The sequence below is a fragment of the Episyrphus balteatus genome, chromosome 1, assembly GCF_945859705.1.
Source record: "Episyrphus balteatus chromosome 1, idEpiBalt1.1, whole genome shotgun sequence".
NCBI lineage: Eukaryota > Metazoa > Arthropoda > Insecta > Diptera > Syrphidae > Episyrphus > Episyrphus balteatus.
In genome coordinates, this window is record NC_079134.1 from 13,398,884 (window position 1) to 13,414,114 (window position 15,231).

Here is a 15,231-nt window from a genome sequence, read left to right on the forward strand (position 1 = left end):
GAGTATGAGAGTAAATAATATTCTATTTAATTTAATTTTTTTTTTATAATAATAAATATTTAACAAACAATTTTCTTATTAATTTTTTTTTCTGTTTAAATAAAAAAAGATAACTTAGCAAAATGATATATATATTTATATTCAGTAAATCACGAATAAAGTTTAACTTTATTTTTTTTTTTTAATTATATATAATAATATTAGTATTTTCATATTTGGGTTTTTATTGTTTGCTAATTTTTACACTTGAATTTTATTTATTTATTATTTTTGTTTTGTTTTTAATTTATACTTACACAATTATTAATGAAATTTACATAACAGTTTTATTTTGTTTTTGTTTGTTAAATATTATTTTTTTTGTTTTCACTTAAGTTTAATTATAATAATATTTGTTTTTTTTTTTTTTTGGTTTTTGGAATATAATAAAAATTTAACATTATTTACTGCAAATAAAAATTAATTTCACAAATGGAAAAAACTCTTTTTTTTTTTTGTTTTGTTTAAATTTTTTGTGATGAAACTTATTTGCGAGTTTTGTTTTAAATTTCATCTTCAATGCATTAGAGGTGTTAATTTTGTTAATGAGATGCATTGTTTTTTTTTTTTTTGTTATTTATAAATATCTAATCAACTCTGAACTCTGTTGTTTTATTTTTTTGTTGCATAAATAGAGACATAATTTTTGTTTTTAATTAATAAACAGTCGTAATGATAATAATAATAATAAATATAACTGCAAACATGTTTGTCGATTTTTTAGTTTTTTTTAGATTTTTTTTTAAATTTTAAATTATCAATCATTTTTTTTCGTATTTTTTGTTGTTGTTTGTTGGGAAAGAGTTAAAGTTTTTGGGTTTTTTAGTTTATTTAATAATTTTTTTTGTTGTTGTAGCAAATCTAAAACAGTTTGCACTTCAGTTTTGTTTGTTTGTATATTGAACGAATTTTTTTTTGGTTTTATTTTTTTTTTAAATTTTGTTTTTGATTTTTTTTTGTTAAAGTATTATTAAAAATACAATAATAATAATAATAAATACTTTTTTTTTGTTGTTGTAATATATTTGAATGTTTTTATAATTAAAATGTAAATGTTAGGAATTTTTTATTTTTTTCTTTGGGGGAAATGATTTTGTTGTTTGTGGGTGTGTTTTTTTTTTTTTTTAGTATTCTGAAGTTGGATTTGATGATGGTGAAAAGTTAATTTTAATTTTTTTCTAATTTAATTATTTATACTGCGGGGGTTTGAAGAAATGAGGAGACATTTATTCCCTTTGTGATTTTGTTGATAGATTTTTGTTGTTGTTGTTGTAGTTGTTGACTTCTTGGAATGATGATTTTTTATTTTGTTGGTGTTTTCTTTATGTTGTTTTTGTTGGATTTTCAGTTGATTGCTGTCATTTAGTTATGTTTTTTTTTTGTTGTTTTGATGTTTGGATTCAGCTTGAAATGAGATTCTTTTGTTGTTATCCTTCATTTTTTGTTTTGTTGTATCTGATAGAACTTAATAGGCAAAATTTATATTAGTATAAAAGATATATTTAAATATAATGACGAATAGGTTGGATCAAACGAATGCCTTTGGGTATTTTTAAATGTATTAAACTTTGTAGGATATAAAAGGGAATATTGGGGCAGAAAAAGTCAGTAAACAAAGTTCCAAATTGACATAATTTTATTATGCAAACTTCACGCCTATCATTTGAAAGAGGAGGGTACAGATGCCTCACAAAAAAAAAAAATTATTAATTTTGATAGGAAATAATATGCATAAGAGGACACCACCTGTTTTGGAAAATTTGTATATTTCCCTTTTGCAATAAGAGCTTTTTATTTTTCATGGTATACTTGTGATTTACGATTAATTTTTAATTTAATATTTGAAACCTTAGCACTGGAAGTCGAAAGCCAGATATGTTTCAAACAAAAATACAAAATAAATCAGGTACAATGTGGCGTATACGTAACATTTTTTTTAGAACAATTTCTTAGAAAGGGCTAAATGATGAAAATGATTAGTCTTTCACGTCCATTTCTTTTTCTTATAAACACCTGGACTTCAAATAAGACACTGCATACAAAAAAAAATTAAATTGAAGAACAAATTAAATATTTTAAAATATTTTTCTATAGGTATAAAAACAAGACATTCGTTTGACCCATCATATTACTTAAAAATAAATTCAAAACTCTAAATATTTACTCGTAAATAAAAAAACAACAATGAACAATTTTAAAAACTATAAAAAATAATAGTATCACAACACCCACACAATTAATACAAATCAATTAATCTACCTGTTCCTTTGATGTCTTCCTGTATTATTACTCTTAATTTATTCTCATTTATTCTTTTTCTTTTTAACATTATTTTTCATCATTTCCTATTTTTGTTAAATTATTATGAGTTTGTTTTGTTATTTATTTTATGTAATGTTTATGAAACTGCTTATTTCATTGCAGCTAGTTGAGCATCGGTCTCCTCAGGATCCTTAAGTGTGTGCCATTGAGCAATTGGCCGTCGCGGTGATGCCAACATATCAGACCAATGCCGTAATTCAGTGCCAGTAGCAGCGCATCCAAGAATGCATCGTCCAATTGGCTCAGATGTACCAATACGATCGTAATCCACAACAGTGACCACAAGTTGAATTTTCTATATTCAATGTAATTTGTTGTTTTTTTGTTTTTGTTTTAAAATTTAAAAAGAGAAATAAGATTGTAATTAATAAACAATTTTTTTTTTAAACTTAATAAAACAATTCACATTTAATTTTTATTTGTAAGTTGTAGGAACCAAATATATTTTTGTTCAAAACAAAATTAAGAAGTAATCATATTGATAATAAATCACAGATCACTTTTATACTTTTGTTTAAAAAGTGTTTTCAATTAAATAAATATATAAATATATATATTTATTTAACTTTATAGTAAGGGTTATAGACGCTTTAAAAGGCAACACAGAAAAGCGGTACACATTAAAATATTACAATATAAATTATTATAATGTAATAACCATATTAAATATTATATAATGTAAAATAAATTTATTTTATTTTTTAGTTAACTACTATTTTTTTTTTTTTTAACTAAACAATAAATTAAAATTACGTTGCTACTATATAGGATGGTTAAAGATATTTTATTTTGTTAACGAAGGAAGTTTTGGGTGGAGGTTTTGATTTATTTTGAAAGAAAAAGCATAAATGTTCACCAGGTTAATATAGTTTTATTGTTTAGTAATAATTCAGCTTAAATTTTTTTTAAATTGTGAAGCGTGTTCATATAGTTTTTAGCATTTATAATGTTCGTTCTTGTTGATTCTCATTCATTTAAGGGACTTTCTTTATTATTTAAATATTTTATTTATTTAAATTTTTTTTAAATATTTTATTTATTTGAATTTTATTTTAATATTTTATGCAAAAAAATTACTAATTAAATTTTGAAGAAAGAACAAAAACATTTTTCATGCCTCTGGTATTGTGGTGATTTTTGCCTTAATTTTTTGCCATACAGAAATAATTTGGAACTGAAGGAGAAAATTGTTCATATTGACAACAACAAGACATTTTAGTCATTTTAGTTAAAATAGATTAATAACTTGATGTTATTGCAATTCAACTTCAAAAACCAATAGAAACAGCCAGGAAAAGTTGCTATATTTCCTGAATTTGCGTGGTTTCGATCTTCGATAATTGCACTGAAATTTTTAAACACCACAAACTTCAAACAAAAATAAAGCTGAAAATTTCAAAAAAATATTAAGTATATTTTATTTTAAAAGTTTAATTATTTTGGTGAGCATTTTATGCTAATTCTTAAAAAAAAATTACTTTAATTGGTGATTGATATTCATGCAATGCTAATTGTGATGTAAATTGGACGGAACGGGAACTTGCAGGATTTGACTACTTTTTGTGCACAATTATAGTAATTTATTTTAATTTTTTTCTTTAATTTATTTACATAAGTTACTAAATTGTTATTATTATGTATAAGCCATTTTGTTTTAAATAAAACATTTTTTTTTTTCAATATGAGTATATAGTGAATGTAATGAAATAGATGGAATGAGATGTATATTTTTGTGAGGAAAATTATGTAAATGAGGATGTTTTAAATTGGATGAGTTTCTAAACAGATGACAGGATGAACACATAACGAACAGCAATTGTTCATTAAATACGACGTAGACGAAAATGTATAATATTCAATCCTATTGTATATAATTTTTTTTATATATTTAATTTTAATATTTTTTTTTTTAAGTCAATTATTTGTATATAAATGGTTTTCTTTTGGATTTGGAGTTTCGATATTTTATGCTGTTTTTTTGTGATTCCGTTGGTGTCATCGCCATTTTTTTTTGATTTTTTTTTTTTGGATTTGAAATATTTTTTTTTATGAGCTCATCCTATTTTGGAGGATTATAATTGTAAGGTACGAGTAAATGTTTGTGTATTTGTGAGTATATTTTAGTTGTGGGTAATTGGATTTAATTCGGTATATATATGCTGTAAGGATTCTATATAATGGGGGGATAATATTTTCAAGGATTTTTTTTTGATAAAAAATGTAGGTGGGTAAATATATCTTTTTTAGCTTAAAAGCGAATGATTTAATTTAAAAATTTTTTTTATTGTACGATAATTTCGATTTTAGATGGTCGACGTCCAGGGTATAGTAAATACACATATATTATGAGTAGCTTGACTTTGAAATCCTTGATTTTTGATATGTGTATCTATACAATTGTATCCAAATCAGAAGACAGTGTCAAAATAATGAACCCGGGGTTAATTTTGACGCCGTACCGATTGAAGAATAAAAAAAAATATATAGAATATTCAGGCGATGCTGATTGTTTATTTTTTTTTTTCGAGAGGGAGGTTGAAGGGAGAGAGAGAAAGAGACACAGAATGAAAAAAGAGACAGATAAAGGACGTAGAGTTTTATTGTGGAAGATGACAACCATAGAAGTGACTGATTAATTTGTTTTATTTGTCTGCGTATATTTTTGAGTTTTTGTTTATTTTTTTTTTATTTTGAAACAAAATAATTCAAGACATTGAATGTGGGTTCAATTTTTGACTATAAAATTGATTTTGTAGTTGCAATTATTATTATTCTCTTAACATTGTGTTAACCTACGTAAATATTTAGAATATTTAATTTTTTTTATAAAAGATTATAAAAATATAAATGTTTTATTTGTTTTAATTATTTTTTTTTTAATATTTGTAAAAATTTTCTTTTTGAAGCAAAAAACAGAAGATAAATGTGAGGCTTTTTTTCGGTTGAAGTTGTATATATATTATATAAAATATCACATTGAACGACTACATTTTCAAAATAACATCAATAAATTACTAATTTACTTGAAACAAGGCAGCTTTTATGATTTTTGAATTGCAAATTATTAGCAGTTATTCTTAACATGGTAAGTGTATACTTTTCTAAATTTTGCTTTTAATTTTCTGATGATTTGAAGGTTTTAAATTATCTTTTTCCTTAATGGTGGGAGGCAATAATAGTATCAATTGATCTCTTTAATATAGTTTTTGAAAGAATTGTACAAAAACTTCTTGATGATTTTTTTTTTTTGTTAACTGCAGGAACTCTTAAATTCTGGAAGATTTTGAAGCACACAACGTCGCACAGTGATAAGAATGTATAAGAATAAGATATTTCTAATTTCTTGTGCAAAAATGAATGAAATCACTTTAATAAATTAAGATTAAATAAGAGATTTTTGGTAAGCAAAATTCACTAATTAAAACAAAAGAGCTGAGCAGCGAACTTTATTTTTTTAATTTTCGAAAATTATTTTTATGCTTCACTTAGTAGTAAGCTATTTGGAAACCAATCAGAACCAAGCGTGACAAGGCGTATTTAAACATTGATTCAAGTTCAAATAACAGTTCTCTTTTACAAGTGAGGAAGAGAGAAAGACATTGTGTAAAGACCTGGAAATAGATAAATACAAAATATGCTCCTTAGAGCTTTTATTTAATAACATGATTTACCAATTACTCAAAAAAGTGACTATCTATTAAATAGTTATGTTTTTTTTTATGCTGTGAGCGCTCCACTGTTTGATATAAACTTTCGGACGCCAAAGAAATTGTGAATTATCGACAACAATAATTTTTTTTTTTAATTGAGGAACAACAAAGATGCATTTTTGTTTTAGTCTTATCAACAAATTCATTGTCTCCAATAAGGCTAAGAAATAAAACACAGGTTTTCTAGAAACTCAATTGGCAGTAAGGATAATTTCGTTTGCAATAAAATGGTGGAAAAAACTTTCTTGCCAATATTATGTTTTTCCTTAGACCAGGCTTCTTCAAAACAACATTTTTTGCAGCTATATATCTCGAAGACATATCATGGAATCGACTTAATTCTTCTTGCATTTTCTTTCAGTTAAACGATCGAAAAATATGTAATTTTGCTGTACAAAAAACATTAAATTGTTCCCAGAAATTTAAAACTTTTTTAAAACTCATTTATCTATACTTCAATTTCAATTTATTTATTTCTATAAATTTTTATAGCACTGGTCTATATTAACATACCTATTCATTTATAAAAAATCAAAATATTCTGTTCAGCTGTTTTCTTTGGTGGTCCCTCTTAATATTCTTTTTTAAAGGTAGAGTTCACTTGAATATTGTTTAATACTATTCAATGTTAATACACTTTGTCAAACAAAATATTGTGCTTGAAAATAGTCTCTGGGCATGTCAAAAAATTGAGATAAAAACAGAACTTGGTATCAATGAATTCAAGTTTTTCGTGAATTTGTTATTGATTGTTATTTGTCATCGTTTCTTTGGCTTGGAATGAATTATTGTCTTAGTGCCTGTTTAAGTTTCTGTTCAAATTAATACTTTTTTTTTCAAAAAACATCCTTCATGTCCTCACGTTTATTTAAATTAAAATAAATAAGATAATTTGAAAATCACAGTAAATTAGTAATTAAACAAAATATATATGGAAACAATTAAAACAAACTTAGTATAATATACTTCCTTTGCAGTAAATTTCCCAACCCTGAAATTATTAATTTATACATTTTGAACGAATTTTGTTTTTCAAAATTTTGACTTCGTTCTTGTTGAATGTAGTGTTTGATAACTACATTTAGAAAAATATACACTTATTGTTGAAGCTAACAACCAATAACACAACAAAATAAAAATCAATAAAAATAAACATTAAACATCAATTTAAACAAAACATAAATAAAACAAAACGAAAAAAATAAATCAATAAAATTAAATAAATTTAAGGTTTGTTGCATAATACTAATTTTTGTACTGGGGAATTGAAATAAAACATTTCTACGAGCCGTATGCATTCACAGGGTAGGTAGTTGTATTTTTTTTTTTGTTTCATTTTTTTTTTTTAATAAGGGCAAGGGGAGTGGTGAGCAACACAAAATTAAAGGGCGCACTTATAAGGTACAAATGTGAATATATCAAGAACAACATCGCAACACATAATTGTATTCGAAAGTATACAGAAAATTATTTAGTTGTTTTGTTTTTTTTTTGTTTGTTTGTTTTTATTTACAAGAATAACATTTATGTTTTTATAAACTGTGTGCAACGGCTCAGCTGATAATTGTTTGTTATTTATGCTCAATTGTTTACAACAAAATACAACACAAAACATTTATGCTGAGAGGTGATGGCAGAAGGGGGGAGTGTTTCAAGTATCAAAAATCTTTTGGGGGGTGTTTTGTATATTTTTTTTTTTTCATTTAAGAAAAAAGTATTATATTGTGTTTGTAGTATGAAAAGTAGTTAATACTAGTAGTAGAAGTAGTATAGAGTCTTCTGAGACTGAGGTTGTGTAAACCATTTTTTTTTTAAAGATTCTTTTAAAAAAAATTGTGTTGGCTTATTTTGTAGTAGATTTTTGTGGGTATATAGGGTATTGTTGATCATGTTTTTATATGGTTTTGGGTATATTTTTGTTGGTATTATTTCTTGTAATTCATTACAAAATATATAACGGATTGTTTTTATTGTTTGTTGTTGTTTGTAGTAGGTAGTAGTTTTTTTTTTCTTTTTTTGTTTTGTATTTTTTTTTTTTGTTAAATTAAACACAGTAATATTTAGTTATAGGATAGTATAATACATTCTCGCATACTTGTATTTGTTCAAATGGAACTTCAAATGAGAACGACTCATTGTAGTAAGGGTTGAGGGTGCATTTTTTGATACTTGTCTTCTTCTTTTTCAAACGTTTTCCATTTTGCATGATAGCAATTTTCACATATGGATCTATAAAATAGAAAAAAAGAAAACAAAATATGTTTTTTTTGTCGAATTTACTTCTAATTTTTTTTTTTGTTGTTCTGCAAAAAACTTTTTTTTTTTTACTTTTAACTTTTACCATTTTAAATTTCTTTTTCTTTTTTTTTAAACTTTAATTTTATTTTTACGTTAAGTTAATAATGTTTTTCTATATAAGAAATATTATTTTTTATTTCAATGAATTTTACGTTAATTTATTTTTCCAAATTTTCAAAAAAAAAAAAAAAAATTATAAAATAAAACTAAGAGTGCAAACAAATATTCAATTTAATTTTTTTTTATTTTTGTTAAATTGCGAAAATTCTCGTTGGGGATTTTAAAATATGAACAAGTCGGTCATATACAATATTTAATCTTAAGTAAATTGATAAAAAATTGATTTCTTCTTACGCCGAAGAAAAGATATTTTAGAAGCTCCGATACAAAACTAAACTAAGAATTCGGACTTGTTGAGTTGGAAGAATGTGGACCATGGTGAATAGATGCATTCAAGTTGCTTCTATAGAACTGATTGTTTGAAAACCTTAGAAAGCCCTTTAAATTTTGGAAAGAATTTTTTAATAATACCTACAATAACTACGTTTTTCCAACAATTGTGTCACTGATTAAGAAATTTCGCGACTGAACATTAACCCTCAAACAAGACTTTAGTTTTTTTTTTAAACTTAGAAAGGCATTCGGTTGAAAAAGATCTCAAACAACTTGGGGTGCGAAATTAGGGAAGAGTGAATAGGCTATTGACAGTGGTTTTGATGTAATGATGTGACATCGGCATGAAAATAAAAGGTTAGATACCAAGGTTCTTAAGAGGTTACCTTACCATCAATATTTGACAAGGTTCTGAAGAGCATAATTAATGAGTGCATCTGCTTGGATTTGACAGAAAATTGTACGTCCCCTTTTTTCTACCAATCAAATTACACGTATAAAGCAATGGTTGAGAGGTATAAGTATAGGTATAGGTATTCGACTTTAAATCGACGAAGTTTTTTGTGCAGCTTAAAAACACTTTGCCAAATAAAAAGGTTCAAACTGCATATACTTTTTATCTGCATGATACGCGGAAATGAAATTGGCTTTTGTTTCTTCAACTTCGTATCGTAGGCAAGTTTGTTTTGAACATTGGCCGAAGGAACCTATCAAGCAGTTTTCTGAAAGCTTTAAGCTGTTTGAATTTGTTGATTCTGATACAATCTTATTAGTTACGACTCAAAACTATCACATTCCATTAATTCCTGCGGAAGAAGTATAACATGACACCTACTAAAATGAATATATTTTACTTAGATCTGAAAGTCTTCTGTAAAATAGAGTTAAGGTCCCTCGTTGATACTTGAACTTTTATCCAAGATGCGGAAATACCTCTACTTTATGGTCTTATTTGTGTGAATTGTAGTCAAACATGATTTGTAGGTAAAAAAAAGTCAACATTTCTTATGCTTTGTAGATTAGTTCTGAAAACACTTCCACGTGTAGGTAACAAATAATCTTCTTCACTTGAATCTTAAGCAAGCCCAGTAACAACCTCTTCCAGAGAGAAGAGAGAAATTGGTGTGATCCCGTAAATAAATGCTATACCTATTTAAAGCAAAAATTGAACATTGTATTTCTACAGAATTCTACAGAATTTTTTGCAGTCAAAACGCGATATTTTCTGGACATGATGAGTATCGAAAATGCATCAATTTACAACATTTGAACACGCAGACCTATAATATTCACATTATTTAACTTGAAAACAGTTTCTTCAAAACCAAGATTATCCAAGGCTCAAAGTCTGGTGATGTCATTAATGCATTAATGTTAAATAAATTAAGGTAGGCACACAAACTATTCAATTTTTTAATAAATTAAATAACTCTAATGAAGTAATAACTTTTTTTTTCGTTACTTCTGTGATGAAATTTCCAGCCAAATTAACAAAAGCATCCCAATTTTATTATTCAATAACTTCCACTAACTCTATTAACGAAAATTCCTATGAAATACATTTGCTTAAAATCACAACAAAAACGACGAATATTTATTCAATATTATTCCCGTTTTAGGAACATGTCAGCCAACCCATCACTACTTTGAGAAACAACCGTCTAAACGCTAAACATTTGGAGTGAACATTTTTTTAAATCCACAAAGAGAATCTCGAGACCAATTTTTAACATTTTAAATTTTATTTCAATTTTTTTTTTTTTTTCAAACAAAAACGCGCTTTTATTTTCAAAATTTTACAAAAAAAAAAATTATAATCAAAATGAAATAAAGGATTTAAATTATAAAATTACTTTCTTTTTTTTTGTTTTGTTTTTGTTTTTAGGAAAAACTTAACAAAATTTAGAGTTTGTTTGTAAAAGCTTAGAAGAGCTTTGTTTGATATTTTCACAGGCAACACTTTAAATATAATTTTAAATTTTTTTTTAAAATGGCATTCTTATGGACCCCTTCGTATATATAAATAGACTTATAGTAAGTTTAAATTTAATTTTAAAAGGAAATAAAACATTGTGTCTACCCTTTTAGATAAGATGTATTCACAATGAATAAATAGCTATACAAAAATCTCAAGCAAGTTGATACAAATAATAATAAAAGGAAATTGAAGAAAATATAATATTTTATAGGGTATTAGGTTTTATTTAAATTATTTTTATATGCAAGCAATAAGAGTTTAAAATTGTTTTTTTTTTTTTTTTTCTTTTATTTTACAAAACGACGGTCGATGAAATGCTCATTTTGTTCAAGTGTTGCTCATATGAATATATCACAGATTTAACTGTATTATTCAAGACTTTAAAAGAGAGACGTTTTTTTGTTGTTTTGATTTGATTTTATAAGAAAAAATATCACCGATATAATTTGGCTAGAAGAAAAGACCGTTTCTTGTGCCAAAAATGTATATATATATAGATTGAAATATACACGTACATAAATATAATAGATAAATTTATTTGCTCGTGTTGTATTTTTTATATAAATAAATAGATTAATGTTAATGCTTAAGAAAATAAATAAATAATAAAATTTTTAAATAAAAATATAAATCTCCTAATCGACTTGAAAATTTCAATCCACAACGGTATGAAATTTATGATTGAAGAAGTTTTTATATAAATGTGGATTTCTGATTTTCAAGTCGATTTGGCGACTAAAATTTTTACCAGACAATCCACCAACGTCCATCTTTTTCAAGTTCTTAGCTTCCAGAATGACGACAGTAAGTTTTCCAGCAGTCGGTACATAGCGCAGAGAGAAGCAGATGTCACCAAGCTTTTCCTATTTGTTTTTAAAGTTAAAAAAATAAATAATATATAAATTTATTAGTAAAAAAATAATTATTGTTAACATTTGTATTTATGCTGCACATTTATTTCTACAAAAAAAAAAAAAAAAAACAATAAATATTTTATTTATAAAGCTACTCCATAAAAATATATATTATTTTTAAGGTTACACATTTGCTCATTGACAACAGTCTGAAAATTCACAACATTAAATTTAAGGGGATATTGTTTTTTTGTTCTTAATTTTTTTTTTTGTTTGGATTACAGAATATAAGTTGGTACGCGGAAATTTTTTTTATTCTTCATAGCAAAAAATCTTTGTTGCTTGGATATATTTTTTTTTAAATCTTTCCCATTTGGTGTGCATACCTACCATAAGAGGAATTCAAAATTACGAGGACAACAATAATAGTAATTTTAAACATTGAATATACGGTTAACATACGAGTTGGAACTTTATTTGATTAAAGCCTTAAGTTTAATTTTAAAATTAAAATTATATTGTTAGTTAAGGGCACAAAAATTAAATAATTAAAATTAAATGATAAACAAAATTTTTTTAAATAAGTTAAAATGTGGAGTTTACCCAAATGCATATAAGTTTCATCGAAAACTAACAGACGATTCGTGCTTAGCCCGTGGTTATCAAGAGAACACCTGAAGAAGGACTGGTAAAACAGTTAAGATAAGAACAGATAAGTAGTTCAATAGGTTTAAGGTACGAAACTGGTAAATTTGGAGATCATCTACATTGAGATGAATAATAATAAATATAATAAAAATAGAATTGGACCAAAAATCGAATCTTGTGGAACTCCATCAATCAGAATAATCGAGTTAAAAGAAAAGTCGTAAACTTAAACTCTTTGACTTCAGTTTTCAAAAGTCTTGTATAAGACGTACCAATCTTTTTCTCAAACCAAAATATAAATTTATGATATATCGTAATAAATACGGTCAAAAGTTTAAGTGAAGTCCAGCAAACAGAGAAGGGTTAATGAAGAAGAAAAATGGTTCAAAAATACCAAAAATACTAGATTTTAAAAGTCCATATTTTATTTTTTTTTAATAAAAATTTTCAAATTTGGCTTGCTTTTCAAGTTATAGACAAAAACTCAAAAAGTAACAGAAAAAGTCGAAAATATTGATCGTTACAAAAATGATCATATCTTTATAATTTATGAATAGATTTTGAAGAAAATTATCTTTTTATCTTTGCCAGGAAGTGTACTACACACTTTGAAAGATTTCGATTTTTTCTTTCAGTCATAAAGTTTTTTTTCAGAAATTTCCTTCAAAAACTAGATTTTTTTAAGATGTTTTAATATATGGCACTTAAACATCTGGAGTGACACAGAAAAGTTGTTCTAGTGTTTGTTCCTTATTTACTCAGCTTTCAGATTAGTCGTTTATTACTCAAGATAAAGCCCGTATACTAAGTAGGCTGGAAAAAACAACGACAAAAAAACTTTGAAAAATCATATCTCGAAAACCTATCCATAAATATTTTTTTTTAAATAAGATTTTAGAGTTTTCTCGGCTCAAATCTATACGAAAAGTATAACTGCACTTGGTGTCCAAAAAATTTTTTTTTTTTGTAAACTAGTGTAATCTAAGAAAATTAAGACAAAACTTATGGGACAGAAATCAGCACTAGTTTTAAGGCACAGGTATTACCTAAACATGTGTCTCTTTTAAACTTTTTGCGTTACAAAAAAGTCGTGTGGTTCCGAGTTCGACAGTATTTTGAAACATGCGTCGTCTTGTAAGGCATCAGAATGAATACATTTGAAGTCTCGAAATACGTCTGTTTGCATATTTGAAATGTGTTATTTTTTTTTAAAACTCATGAATGCTCATTGATTCAATGAATGAAACTTTTTAGTTGGATGAAAAATATTTTGAAAAAAATTAGTGTACTCTTTTCTGTATACTCCACGTTTTTTCTTATTATTTATTTAAATATAAATTAGAAAATAATAATTAATATTTTTAAGCATTTTTGTTTAATTATATTTGTTTTTATATTTGAATACCAATCAATGCTAATTCAATTTTAACATAAACAATAAAATATATATATGTATAATAAATATATTTATATAATATATTTGATGTACTTCATTACACATTGACTACTTTTGCAAGTAAACATCGATCATAAACGCAATAAAACATAATATAAAACTTCATAACTTAAATTATAATTAAAAATTATATATAAAAATAATAATTAAAAGGCTTTTGTTTTTTGCACTTTTACTGAACGTATTAGAGCTTCGATTGAAAAATAAAATAAAAATAAAATAAAGAGTATAACAATTAATTCAGTTTGTTTTAAAGCATAATGTAGAAATCATTTCAGATTTTGTTTAATTTTTTTTTACCATTTTGTAATATAGTTAAATAGATTATAAATAATATATAATTGAAATAAAAATGGTGTAAAATCCACTGTTTTACCTCTTAATAAACACTAAACACCCAGCTCAAACCAGCTCCTTTGTTTTTTTTTTTTTTAATTGTTTCATCTAACCAATTTTTGTTTTTAAGAAATAAAAAATGTGTTGTTTAATATTTAAATAAAAAATGTGTTATAACAAATTAAAAAAAAATATTTATTTATTTATTCAAATAAGATTTATACATCCGTTACATTCTTGAATAAGATTTATTTCTGACTTTTTACTAATTACGTATTGTGTGTGAAAATGTAAATTAAAAAAAACTATTTAAATATTTAAGTTTGTTAAAACTAAGAAATAGAATTTTATGATGATTAATATGTGATAAGTTAAATATGATTGTTTTTAAAGTTTTAAGGGAAAAAATGTATTAAGCTCTAAGTAGCATTCATATTATTATTATTAATATTATAAATATTATTTACGAGTTGTTTTTTTTTAGCAAAAATATGAAAATTTAAAATTATTAAAAAGAGTTATAAGCGTATTTTTTTCATAAATATTTATTGTGAGAAAAAATCTTAAAATAGGGTTGTAAGTATAATTATAATTTTTTATATTATATAAAATATAATTAATATGAGCTGATCTAAAGCTGAAGCTTGAGCTTCTTTTCAAAATTAGAAAAAAAAAATTCTTTAATAAGTACCTAGATCTATCCATTATGACAAACAATTTTAGATGATCGAAGGCTGGGAGAAATCGCAATCTTGAAACTGATGGTTGTTCGGTTTTCATTGTATAACTCTTTTGAAGTGTGTTTTACAATGAAGAGATGCATCCAAGCAGATTCCATAAAAAATATTTTATTGCCGAAAACATCCAATAAGTAAAAAAAAAAAGAAGTTAAATATGGCAATGAATAGCCCTCATAGTTAGTTGTTTAAGTTGAAACTTAAACGGTCACTGTGGTGTATGCGCAACATTTTATTCAATCGAACAAATGAAAATATGTACTTTTGTGCTAAAGAAAAGAGGGTTTATAAATCTTTGTTATTTTGGAATAAATATTTTATACTGATAAGGAACGGAGTTCGAAATAGACTTGTTCAATTTTAAAAAGATATTTTACCCAACCATAAATTTGAAAGAAGGAGTTTGAAATGTGACTTTGACTTAAAATGAGGCATTTTTGAGGAATCGGAATTGTTTCTT

At 24.9% G+C, this 15,231-nt stretch overlaps 1 protein-coding gene across 5 annotated transcripts in view; it reads right to left on the reverse strand.

The window, feature by feature from the left end:
- Window positions 1–594: 594 nt before the first annotated feature.
- The window catches only part of LOC129905484 (synaptotagmin 1), a 74,098-nt gene continuing 59,461 nt past the window's right edge, over window positions 595–15,231 (reverse strand). For 4 of the 5 annotated variants that reach the window (XM_055980976.1, XM_055980953.1, XM_055980961.1 and 1 more), the window contains 4 exons: window positions 11,489–11,603; window positions 8,167–8,300; window positions 2,299–2,656; window positions 595–1,503 (listed from right to left, as the gene is read on the reverse strand). In XM_055980976.1, the coding sequence (XP_055836951.1) occupies window positions 2,450–2,656; window positions 8,167–8,300; window positions 11,489–11,603 (456 nt within the window). In that variant the 3' untranslated portion in view covers window positions 595–1,503; window positions 2,299–2,449. The remainder of the gene's footprint in view (window positions 1,504–2,298; window positions 2,657–8,166; window positions 8,301–11,488; window positions 11,604–15,231) is intronic. The other variant, XM_055980982.1, reaches the window with a different exon arrangement.